General features: G+C 41.1%; 1 protein-coding gene and 1 long non-coding RNA gene across 4 annotated transcripts in view; one reads left to right on the forward strand and one right to left on the reverse strand.

The window, feature by feature from the left end:
* The window catches only part of Kif27 (kinesin family member 27), a 73,298-nt gene that overhangs the window by 55,800 nt on the left and 4,517 nt on the right, over positions 1–12,981 (forward strand). For all 3 annotated transcript variants that reach the window (XM_021654275.2, XM_060380566.1, XM_060380567.1), the window contains 4 exons: positions 1,598–1,813; positions 9,023–9,229; positions 10,741–10,939; positions 12,307–12,471. In XM_021654275.2, coding sequence (XP_021509950.1) covers positions 1,598–1,813; positions 9,023–9,229; positions 10,741–10,939; positions 12,307–12,471 — 787 coding nt within the window. The remainder of the gene's footprint in view (positions 1–1,597; positions 1,814–9,022; positions 9,230–10,740; positions 10,940–12,306; positions 12,472–12,981) is intronic.
* LOC132653143 (uncharacterized) overlaps positions 1–12,981 on the reverse strand; it is a 48,268-nt gene that overhangs the window by 18,491 nt on the left and 16,796 nt on the right. The gene's annotated exons all lie outside the window — the stretch shown is intronic.

The following is a 12,981-nucleotide window of genomic DNA, read 5'->3' on the forward strand; positions in this document are numbered from 1 at the left end:
AGCACAGTGAGTGTCCAAAGCACAGTATTGTGAAAGGTTCAGATGAAACACAGAAAAACAAGTCTTCAGTACCTCCAGAAGGAATTAGTCATTGCCAACCTTAGAAGCCAGAGTGGCACTGGGCTTCTTTCACTGGGCACTTTCTTTACTGAAAGTTAAAAGATCTGAGGCAGTCTTCAAGTTTATGAGGAAAAGTATTTCAAGTAGAAAATCCTCTTCTTAGCCCAAATTCCTATGCAGTGTGAAGGCAGAGTGTTCCCATCAAACCTGCCTCAGGAAGTGGCTGGAACAGGAGCCTCATGAATGAGCGCTTTAGATATGAAAGAGGATATGAGTGTCTGAAGCTGTTATCAACATGGGCATGCCTGATGAAGCCCCAGAAGAAAGTTAGTTTAAGCAGGAGGCTGGAGCTCCAGGTAAAGTGTTTCAAGAAAAAAATGTGCTGAAATGGCAAAGTGGGTAAGGGCGCTTGTCACCAAATTCAGTTTGAACCCCAGAGCTCGCATAGTGGAAGGAGAGAACTGGTTCCCAGAAGTTGTCCTCTGACTTTCATACTTGTGCTGTGGCACACACACACCAAAATAAATAAGGTAAATGTAAAGATTAAGAAGATTATTGAATATGTTTAGTAATAACTTGGATTAAGTGAAGAAAGTATGAGATTATAATTTTATTCTATCAGGTGGAAGTATGATAATTTTTTTCATGTACATCAGCTATGAATAATAGTCACAAGTTCATGAGGCAAGTGAATATTGACTTAACCAAAAGCTCTACTATAACTTTCAATGGGAAATAGATGAGAGATGGTATACAGAGAAGGAGGGGTATGAGTGTAAATTTTTACTCCTGTAATAAACAGGCAATAGCTAAAATTGATTGGGAGATACATGGGTAAAATACAAAAGAGCTAACTAAAAAGGGGTAAGGAGACTTTGGGAGATGGTTCTGCCTTTTATTATATGATAAACTTTATGATAGTTATGCTAGAAACCACATGTAAGTATATAATTCAATATTTTTAAAAATTATTTTAAGTTATAATGCACATCTCCATAAATCTAACCATATTCTATTTTCTGACCATAATGAAATAAGAATAAAAATGTTGAAACATACCAAATATTAACTTTTTAAGAAATTACAATAGTTTTGCCATGTAATGAGCTTAGGAATAAAATAATGAAAGAAAAAAAAAATACTGCCTCTCAAAACCTTTGGTTTTCTTTTTAAATGAATGTTTTGCCTGCATGTATATTAAGTGCACCATGTGTGTGGACTGTCCCAGGTGAGGGCAGCAGATCCTCTGCAACTGGAGTTACAGAGATTTGTGAGCTGTCATGTGGGTGCTGGGAATTGAACCCCAAGTTCTCTTGCAGGAGTGGCCGGTGCTCTTAACCACTGAGCTACTCTCTGCCCCCATAACTTCATACTTTAAATCTATATACTTTTTAAAGAACCATGTAAGATTTTAGTTAATGAACCCCGTTAGAAAGTTTTATTATCTAGAACCATTTAGTATTTTATTGATGTTTCCTAAGAAACATCTTATTTTCTAAGATCCCTGAATTTTTTGTAACTGTTTCTATCTTTTTAGGCCTTAAGCACAGATAGTCTGAAAATATCTGCTCGCCTGAACTTTTTGGACCAAGAGTTGTCACAGAAAAGTTTGCAGCTCGAGAGCAGCACAACTGAGGAGAAAATAAAGATTTCAGAACAAGTACAAGCTCTTCAGAAGGAAAAGGACCAGCTTCAGAGACAGAGAAACAGTGTGGATGAAAAGCTTAAGAATGGTAGAGTGCTGTCCCCCAAAGTAAGTCAGTATTCCCTGGAGCTGGAGTTGATGTATGACGATGAGTGATGTGGGAGACTCCCTTGTCATGTGACCATAAACTTGATGAATCTGATAAACCTGTTTCAAGACTGTCAGCTAATGAGTTCATCTGGCATCTACTTGGTAGTGTAAGGCATGCTTGACCAGAGACAGATGGCTTCCCAGAAAGGCACCTGCATGTGTCCTGCCTGCTATTGTCAGGCGCTTGGGAACTCAGGCATCCCTTGGCCTTCTTAGATGTTTCTTACCTGAAATCACACATCATAGAATATGGTTTAAAAGTCTCTTACCATTTATATCTCAAGGAGAGAGCACATAGCTTCTGTTTTTTTCTTATTTTCTTCACATTTTGAGAGGGATCAATGTACACGTGGGCACACCATGGTTTGTTTGTGGGGTTAGTTCTCCCCCTTTACCCTGTGGTACTCAGGGGGTCAGCTTTGCCCCTTATTTGCTGGCCCAGCTCACCTGTCATCTGTGTGTCTTTGGTAATGGTGTTAGGTCCACACAACATGCCTATCCTGAAAAAGGCCTGGTGTTTTGGAAACATCCAAACACAAAAAAAGATTCCAATAAAATACCTTTTGGTTATAATTTTTATTTGAGAGAATATAGCTCTTCTCAGCTGTTTTTTTTTTTCTCTTAAACATATAAGAGATAAGTCATTCATTGCCTTTCAAATTTCACCAGAGTTAGCCTTAAAAAGCATGCTTTATTTCAGTGGGGAAATGATCCCAGTGCCCTGTTTCAGATAAGTTTTTTGAACCTGAATTTTCTCTCCAAATATTGACTATGTCCTCCCTTTACCAAAGGAAGGGAAAGGAGGTAAACTGCTGGAGCCTGGGGCCTTGCTGAAGCTTGTGTTTTAGACTGGACGAGAGGGAGGATGTTAGAGGTGTCCCATGAGGCTACTGCTGAATGAACTGGTGAAAGGAACTCAGCTAGTCTAGTCCTGTCTAGCTGAAGGACCTCTCTCACATCTGTGTCCTGTAATGTGACTTGACTTGGGCAGCTGTACAAAGACTCCTGAATCGGGCTGCTTTCCTAAAGGGTATTAGAGCCCTGAACTTTTAGATTTGAAGGGATAAGCACCTAGGAGCTTCAGCACTCAGAAGCCCTGTCTGCCCAGAACTGTCCGCTGCTAAGTGTTATGCTCCCCTTGAGAGTGATGTAATGTAGCAAAGCTGTGTTTATAACATTTTTCAAATGACAGATCAGTGCAGAGGTTATCTCAGAATAGCCATGTAATGCTGCCATGGTGATCTGCAGTCATAGTTTGGATTTTGACAGGACACTATTAAATAGAGCAGATCGAAGACTGAGAACACTGAGGAGGGCAGAACCATTACTAAGAAGCATGAAGCCATGGTAGTGCACACATGTGTCCAAGGCTGACAGGGGCAGACTGCTGAAAGTTCCAGGCCAGCTAGACTTACATGGTGAGAGCCTGTCGCAAAAATGGCTTCCATTTCATGGGGAGTTCTGTGGCAGATAACATTGACTTGTGGGTGACACCATGCATAGTACTTCATGAACAATACTGGCACATAGTTGTGTTCCATTTAGCCTTGTGAGCTTCTCTTTGGCTTTCTTTCTGCTCTTACCACTGTTTTAAAGCCAAGATTAATATTCTCAAATACATCTGCCAGTAGCAAATTAATGGAAGATTCTAAAGTGACCCAAGACCTGAACTTGAATAGCTTGCTATTTTGATGTCTTTCAACTTGCTTAAAATTTTATCTTGACAGTACTGTATTTACAGTAATTTCTTTATAAGTGATAGACTTTAAGTCATTTTAGTAGCAGGTTGCCCAACAATTCACTGAAGAACACTTTTGTTTTTAATGAAATCCAAAAATTAAAATACATATTTGAATTGTAATTTTTATTTGTAAATTTATATTTATTTATTTATGGAGCACAATAATATAATTCAGTGTATGTACACAGTGTATAGTGATCAAGCCAGATCTCCTCAGGTACTGTGTCTGTACAGTAGAAACACTTGGATTCTTCTAGTTATTTTGAAATGGATAATTGTTACAGGCTAGTTTCCTTTCTGTTGCTGTGATAAAATACTGTTCAAAAGCAAGTGAGGGGAGGGAAAAGTTTATTTCACCCTCCAGGTCCCAGTCCATCACTGAGGGAGTTGTGGTAGGAACTGGAGCAGAAACCACAGACAATGCTGCTTGCTGGCTCACTTTTGTTGACTCATGCTCAGCTATCTCTCTCAGACAGTTCAGGACCACCTGCCCAAGGAGTGATGTCCCTTACAGTGGGCTGGGCTCTTCTGTATCAAACAGCAAGCAGACAGTCTGATGTAGGCAATCCCTAAATTGAGATTCCCTCCTTAAGAGGCACTAGGCTGTGTAAAATTGACAGTTAAGCAAATGAGGATGGTCCATCCTTTATCAGCTTGATATACAAACATGCTACTTTTAAGCTATAACTTTTCACTTATCTGTCCCTACAATTTCACATTAATATAAAACACAGTCCAACTTTCAAAAGTCCAGAGTTTAAAAAAAATCCAGTGCTTTAAAATTCAAGGTCTCTTTTAAAAGTCAAAAGTCTCAAAGTCTCTTAGGAATAAATTAATAAAAAGACAATGGATTGCCAGTAAAAGTCTCTTAGGGCTGGAGAGCTGGCTCAGTGGTCAAGAGCACCTGCTGCTGCTCTTTAGAGGACTGGAGTTCAGTTTCTAGCACCCACTTCAAGTGGCTCACAGCTCCAGGGGAGCCTGTGCCATCTTCTGGGTCTGTGAGCTCCTGCACACATGTAGTATACCCAACACATATATACACATACATGTTTCTTAACTGTGGGGTCCTGCAATATAAACATTATACATTCTTACCCCAACAAGAAAGAACTAGGGCATAGAAACAGTCAGCAGTGTAAATCCAGATCCCGGAGCATCTGGGGCTCACTGCCATTTTCCAGCTCCAAATGGCTTGAGCAGTCCTATTTCTTCTTCTCTGCCATCCTTGGTACACATAGTGGGACTCACAGGCTTGGGCCTGCCCTTCTGCTCACCTCCACTGTCCTTGGCAGACATCCCGTAGTCCTGCCATCTCTATTCTCCACCACAACTGAGGATGCACCTTCCCCAGTGCTCTCTCCTGGTCCCTGCCACGTGGCTCCACCCGCTCTCCATAATTTCTACAGTCTTGCATCTTTCATGCTTTCAAAACCAGTACTGTGTGGGAACTCTTCCAGACTGCCAAGCTTGGCTGCCAGCTTGTGATGGCCCATAGCCTTGGACCACATCTTCTGTGTGCTGACCCTGTGCAAATATTTCCTTAATGCCCCAGTAGAACATATTTCATTCAGTAGTATTGATAGCTTCTTAATCATAGCTGATTCATAGCCCTAACTGATGAGCACATTCTTATTCTCACAATGGCCCACCCCAAGCCTTAACAGAATCCTGGCTTCCCTCTGATTTGTAGGCTTCGATTAGTCAGAAACCTACATCCCTGCATCCCAGGCCTCCACTGTTTGCATTTCCCTTGGCATTCATACTTTCCACGATCCCACAATGTATCCTTACGAAGCTCTAAGCACTCAGCAGGTTTTCTAGCCCATAGTGCCAAGGTCCCATCTGTTCTCAAGACAATGTGGTAAGGCTGGTCACAGCGTGCCACACTTCTCTGGTGCAATTCCTGTTCTAGCCTCCTTTCTGCTGATGTGATAATAATGTGACAGAGAGCTCGGAGGGGGAGAGGCTCATTTCAGCTTCCAGGCCACAGTCTGCCACTGAGGGAAGCCAGGACAGGAGCTCAATGAGAACTTGAGCAGAGACAGGGGGGACGTGCTTGTTGGCATGTCTGCTGCCTCATGCTTTGCTTGCTGCTGTAGATACCCCAGAAAAAGTTAGCTGGTCTTCCTGTCAGGACCACTCCACACAGGTCTGCCCACAAGCCAGTCTCATCTGGGGAAGCCCTCAGTGGAGACGCCCTTCTCAAGTGACCTAGCTGTGTCACACTGACACTGAGGTCTAACTGGACACCTACTCTACTATGGCACGTGAGTTGGATCTGCCCATCTAGCCCTCTGGATGCCTGTTAATCTCTCACTGCCCTCTCCACTTAGAGCTTCCACTGACTGCTATTCTGTTCTCTACTTTTAGGCTGCCATTTTTTTTTTAATCTTACTCAAGTGGATTGAAATGCTTCATATTCATTTTTCTGTGCTAGGCTTATTTGGCTAATTTAATGTCTTCTATCTATCCATATTGTTGCAGATGACAGGATGAACCCATACTTACAAATTAAAATACAGAAGTCCAAAGTCTCTTAGCTATGGGATCCTGTCATTTGCTAATAATTCAGTTACTTCTAGTAAGTGGTGTACAGGAAAACATGTAAGAACTTGTATCTTTTACATTTTACTTCCATCTTTTATATTTAAACATTCGTTTATCCAAAATGCACATAGAGCACAATACGTGCTTGAGAGGTTTTGTTAGTTCCTTGTCTCACTTCTTTCTTGAAAGGGATGTGTGGTCTAAGACATTTAGAGAGCACTGCTTTAGGCCCTGTTAGAAAAGTAGATCCTTGGGACCAACCCACACCTGCTCCCTCAGACTGTGCCAACCTCTGCAGTTCAAATGAGTTTAAAAGTACCAGCAATGTGCTGGACAGTTTGCCACAGCCACAACCATGCCCAGTGGCTCATTTTATTTTGTATTTTCACTCTTTTAAAGTGTATTTGTGTGTGTATCCACGTACACTTGCACATGTATGCATGCATGTGAGCCAGAACACACACGTGGGTTATTTTTTTCAAGAGAGGGTTTCTCTGTGTAGCCTTGGCTGTCCTGGACTCACTTTGTAGACCAGGCTGGCCTCAGAGTCACAGAGAGCCACCTGCCTCTGCCTTCTGAGTGCTGAGATTATAGGCGTGCGCCATCGCTGCTGCCACCACCACCAGGCTACACAGCACATGTATGGAGGTCAGTGGACAACTCGGGGAGTGTCTTCTTAGAGTTTCTATTGCTGTGAAGAGACATCATGACCGTGGCAACTCTCGTAAAGGAAAACATCTAATTGGGGCTCGTTTACAGTTTTAGAGGTTCATTCCATTGTCATCATGGCCAGAAACATGGCAGCATGCAAGCAGGCATGGTTCTGGAGAGGTAGCTGAGACTTCTATGTCTGGATCATCAGGGAGAAAAAGTGACACTGGGCCTGGCATGAGCATCTGAAACCTCAAGAGCCCACCTCCAGTGATACACTTCCTCCAATAAAGCCTCACCTACTCCAACAAGGCCACATCTCCCCATAGTGCCACTCCCTAGGGGCCTATGTGGGATGCTTTTATTAAAACCACCACAGAAAGTCAGTCCTTTACTTCTGCCATATGGATTCCAGGGAGAAAACTTAGGTAGTCAGGCTTCAAAGCAAAAGATTTTACCCACTGAGCCATCTCCCTGGCTATGTGTGGCCTTTATTTGGAGTTGGTAATCTTCAGGGCTCTATTGTCATAATACCTTATATTTTCTCAGCAGTTCCTTAACTTACATTCAAAACTATAGAAACTAAAATTACACTTAAATTGTTTTCAGCCATGTTCTAATCTCAGCAAACCTTTTTTTATTTTTGATAAAATATAATCCAAATGTTTATATTTATTCTTGATAAAATATAATCCGAGTGTGAATTGAAAAGTCAGATATATTCTCTTTAGATAACTCACTTCTATTTATTGGTCCCTTTTATTCATTCACTTAAGTACCTTTCAAAACTATTTAAGGTGGTTTTTTCCCCCCGTCTTAAAAATGTAATTATTGGGCTGGAAAGATGGCTTCAGTGGCTAGAAGCAGAATTCAGTTTCCAGCGCCCACGTTTGGCAGCTCACAACCACCTGTAACTCCTTCAAGACAGCTAATGTCCTCTTCTAGATTCTGCAGGGCATCTGTACTCCTGCATATAAGCATGTTTCAGAATGTGGTTATTTTGTTTCTTTTGGAACAATTATCATATAATCAAATGATGGTTAGTTATAGCAAGAGAAATGGTTATTGAACATTTTTCCCCATAGTGTTCTTCCAGAAGATTTTATAAGATAGCTTCTTAAAATAAGTATTGGACTTTCTGTTAGATGACGGACCTGTTTCTTGAACTGGAGAAAAGGAGGTCTGGAAGTCATTAACAACTCTTATGAGTGGTGGGAAAATAATCAGGCATAGGAAAATATTTGTAAATTTTTCATTAACTCATTCACCAAATACTGAGTTTAAATTATGTGATGAATACTGTGCCTAGCATTCATCAAGGATGTGATGATGAGCAGCAATGCTGTGAGTGTGGGCAAGGCAGTCTGCCCACAGAAACTAGCTTTACACAGGTGTAGAAATACAGAGATATATCCAACTCTCAGTTTTCTCTCCTCTTTACCCCACATAATATAAATTTGAGCAGCTCAGAGAACTCTTAGGTTTTCTGACATGAACAGTATATTAACTGATGTTACATTGCCACCATTTAAAATGATATTTCATAGAAATATTTTTCAAAGGGGGTTGAAACACAGGGTCTCATTATGCAGCCCTTGAACTCACGATTCTCCTGCCTCAGCCTTCCAAATACTGGACTTTGGGGCACATGGTTCTGGCTGGCTCATTGCATAGGACTCATGAAATGCTCCTACTCCTTGACCTGACCACTCTGCCATCTGTGCTGCGTGTCCCCATAGACCTGTCTTCTCATCACTAGCTCCTGTGGGTTCCAAGTGTTCCCTCCCTTCTGTCCCAGCACTGTGGTGTTCTGCTAGCGGTTTGCAGGCACAGCAGCTCTGTGAGGCCTCATTGGTGCAGAGTCTACATTTTAAAGGCAATGTAGGCCTCCTGAGGGAGATGGTGCTGTAGATTCTGTGAGCTGAGGCCATGTTCAGTGTCTCCCTTGGATTAGGTAATCAGTGTCTACTGTATAGCCTTGGAACACCATGGAACTCACCCAACTTTTGCGCCTTCCTTTTTGTTATGTGATGCTTACTGTGTTATATACTGAATGATACATCACACCGTGTAGCAAAATCTCAAATACTGTGTCCTTTACACTTAGTGGGAGTTTAAGTGTATTGTCTCTTAAACTCAGTCACATGGTAAGATCTGGTCTAAGCATGTGCCAGCATTCAGCATTCATGTACCTTGTCTCTAAGATGAATGCTTTCCATGATCTCTAGGAAGAACATCTTCTTTTCCAACTTGAAGAAGGCATCGAAGCTCTGGAAGCTGCGATCGAGTTCAAGAATGAAAGCATCCAGAGTCGCCAAAGCTCGCTCAGAGCATCACTGCAGAGCCTCTCTCAGAGTGAAACAAATATTGTGGAAAAGCTAGTTTGCCTGAATCTTGCTGAGATTAGAGCTATTCTTTTCAAGTATTTCAATAAGGTACATTTCCAAGGAACAACACTTTTCTTACAAGGAGGGGTCAAGGTGCCTCCTTTATATTGAACTTTCTTTAGAAAGTGAAATGCTTAAAGATTTGGTGATCAACTAAAGGGACCGAGTGTTACCACAAAGTTTGTGAATTATCCAAATAAGCCTGACTTTGACGTGGTTAAAAATCAAAGGTCCCTTTCTAGGAAGTCTAGATAGTTTAACTGGTAGCTTCCCTATTGTTTCTTGATTCTAAGTTTAAATGCAGGTTTTGGTTTCTTCCCTCCATTGCTGTGTGTGCATTGCCAGTCACCCTCACATGCTGGGTAGGTGAAATGGAGGTGCACTGGTACATGGAAGGTATTAGGGTTTGTTCGTCTGGATGTGCTTAAGTCAATCAGACTATTTGACAACAAACTGGCAGCTTGCTGATAGAGATACTTTGTAACATTAAGAACTATGTCCATTTTATTTCTACTATTTTTCCACATAAAATATGTATCTTGAAGAATGGCTTCTCCCTAAAGATATATTGAATTAATGAGAATATCTGACAATTGATACAAAGTAAAACAAAGACTGTTTCAAAGTCTAATTGTACGCAATAAAAAGTGAATGAAAAGCTCAGCATAATGGTACACACCTTTAATCCCAAGACTAGAGAGATAGATGCGGGTGGATCTCTGTGAGTTTGAGGCCAGCCTGGTCTCTACATAGTGAGACCCTGTCTCAAAAAACAAAGTGAATGAAAGTATTAAGCAGTATCCCAAGGCAGGTATAATCAGTAGTAGCCAGCAACTATTACTGATGAGATTATATGTGGTTTACATGTGACCTAGGCTTGGGGACTGGGGAGGGCTCTTAGCCCAAGAGATCTAGCTAAGGCCACTGTGTAGACATGAGTGTTGTTTTAATGGGAATCATTTGAGATTCTACATGTCAGGTTCTACTGCACAAACACTGTCTACACTGCTTTACCTCGGCAGACAAAATGCACAGCCTGCAATGGAACCTCTGTGTTGAAGATCAAAATATTTTTTAATTAAAACAAATGTTTTAATTAAATATGGATGTTGCAAAAATATAAATATTCCTCAATATCTATGTGGACAAGAGAAACAGTTATAGAATTATAGTCAGGCATGGTGGCACCTGTTTATACATTCCTAGCACTTAGGAGGTAAGTTCAAGGCCTGCCAGGTCTACAGAAGAAAATAGAATCATACAATCAGAAGTACAGAATCTTATCTGAGACGTTTTAGAGGGACGACTATCAGTGCAGTATTATGCCAAAAGTGAAAATATTACTAATTCATAATTTTGACAAATTCAAAAGGTTCTTAGGCTATTTTATATTTATCTTTTAAAGCATTTGTCTTGGCATCCATCCAACACCTGTTAAAGGGCACTTAAGATATTATTGAGGTTAAGTAGCTACATCTTCATGTAGTCCAAGAAAACCGGGCTAATCTGTTGTTAGGCTACATAACGTACATTTAAAAGGTCAAAAATGTCTTTGACAGGTGATTAATTTGCGAGAAGCTGAACGCAAGCAACAGTTGCAGAATAAAGAGATGAAAATGAAGGTTCTAGAACGGGATAATGTGGTCCGTGAATTAGAGTCTGCACTGGAGCATCTTCGACTGCAGTGTGACCGGAGACTGACCCTCCAGCAAAAGGAACACGAACAGAAGATGCAGTTGTTGCTACAGCATTTCAAAGGTAGCCTCCCGGGTGTGGCTATAAAAGGTGATGGGGTTGGGTGGTGCTGAGGGGGGAAACCAGCCCGAGTCTGAGCAGCCAGTGTGTGTACATCAGTCCAGTTTACAGACAACCTTGACCTTTGCATGCATGCCTACTACCATGCTTCCTATATTTTGATGTGAGAGGACTTACATTTGAAGTGCTGTCCCTGTTGTCTGCTCCCAGTCACTCAATAACCCCTGAAACCCTGTTGCTTTGAGATTGTCTGGCTTTTATGTGGAAATGTAAGACAGCTTCTGTTTTGTTTTGTTTTTTTCATATACCAATGAAGTGATTGGTTTTGTTGTAATTCCTAGTTATAGTTGTTATAATTTTCAGTTAATTATAGAATTTTATGCAGTAAGGTTAGCTCATAGGTCACAATTGATTAGTACATAATATTATTACTGATCAGCATCAGCTCAACAATAGATTCTGGTGTGGAAAGAGAGCTGTTGTGATAGTCTCCTCACACTACCTGAGAACATGGCTGGTACCCAAATGGGTACGGTGACAGCTCAGTCATTGCTGGCTGGGTGCTTTGGCTTCAGTGCAGGCTGCTCAGCCCTTACGCTCATGAACACATAGCTGAAATGAGCTAAAGGGGTTTGAGAGAAGCAACCTGAAGAAGCAGAAAATCGGAAAACAATTTGACAGTAAATCAGTGTTACAAAGTTAATCAGCAACTGCTTTGCCTAATGAACAGGATTTCCCTAGCCAGGATCCCACATACCACTGTCCTGGTCTTTCTGTAGTTACATCTAATGACTCAAAAAAATCACTGAGTAGAGCTTCTGTGGTTTTGAGATGACTAGGATCATACAACAGGAACTCGAAGCTCAGTCAGTAGAGTGCTTACAGGCCTTTTGCGGGGTGGTGGTGGGGCTGTGTATATCTTGGGTCTATAAACCCAGACTTACGACTTTCCATATATCCACAGTCTTAATGCAAATGATGTAATATATTAACACACATGACTGACTGAGTTCTACATACGTGAGTTTTTGTTGTTGTTGTTTGTTTGTTTTTAAGAGGAAATGCCCATTTCTGCTGTTCTTGATAAGCCTTCTGAGCAGCAATGGCAGAAAATGCTGAGTTGTGAACAGGAAGTGTCTGGCACAGCAGGTAGAGCAGGAAATGAAGGGATTGATCCTTTAAAACAAGTTTTATATGAAACAAGTTTTATAGGCAAAGGAATCCATACTATGGTTGAAGAAAATCCCTTCAGGTAACAGATATGTGTACCGTACTTCTGACCCTTTAAAGTGAGTCTGGAGCTATGCTAAAGTATAATTTTAAATCATTTCTTTTAAAGTCAAGGTTAAATGTAAAATTTTGCTTTGTAGAACAAGATGGAGAAGGCATTATAGAAACCTTAAAAAAATACGAAGATAAAATCCAGCAGCTAGAGAAAGATCTTTACTTCTATAAGAAAACCAGCAGAGATCTTAAGAAGAAACTGAAAGACCCCTCGCGAGGAGCATCGCCATGGCAGCTCACATTAGCAGAGCGTAAGGCTTTGAGTGTCACTTGCCATGCTAACCCTGCTCCCTAACATCCTGCCTGATTTGTAGTGTAGCACTTCCCAAGGGTGAGGTACTTCATTTGTCTCTGTAGACAAACAGTATGTACTTAGTCTGTAATAAGACAGACCCCATGGGAAGCGTTGGGAAGATGAACACTGTATGTGTGAAAGAGAATGATTATGGTTCTCTCTCTTTTCTCTTTCTCTTCTCTCTTTTTCACTTTCTCTTTCTTTTTCTTTCTCTTCTCTTCTCTTCTCTTCTCTTCTCCTCCCCTCCTCTTTTCTCTTCTCTCTGTTTTTTGAGACAGGATTTTCTGTGTAGTCCTGGCTAGCCTAGAACTCATTCTGTAGATCAGGCTGGCTCAGAGATCTACCTGCCTCTGCCTCCCGAGTGCTGGGATTAAAAGCATGTGCCCACCACAAAATCATTTTTTCCTTATGGGCAAGCAAATTTGAAAATGAAAGTACAATATCGCGGAAGTATAATTCCAAAAGA

Source organism: Meriones unguiculatus, chromosome 3, assembly GCF_030254825.1.
Source record: "Meriones unguiculatus strain TT.TT164.6M chromosome 3, Bangor_MerUng_6.1, whole genome shotgun sequence".
Taxonomy (NCBI): Eukaryota; Metazoa; Chordata; class Mammalia; order Rodentia; family Muridae; genus Meriones; species Meriones unguiculatus.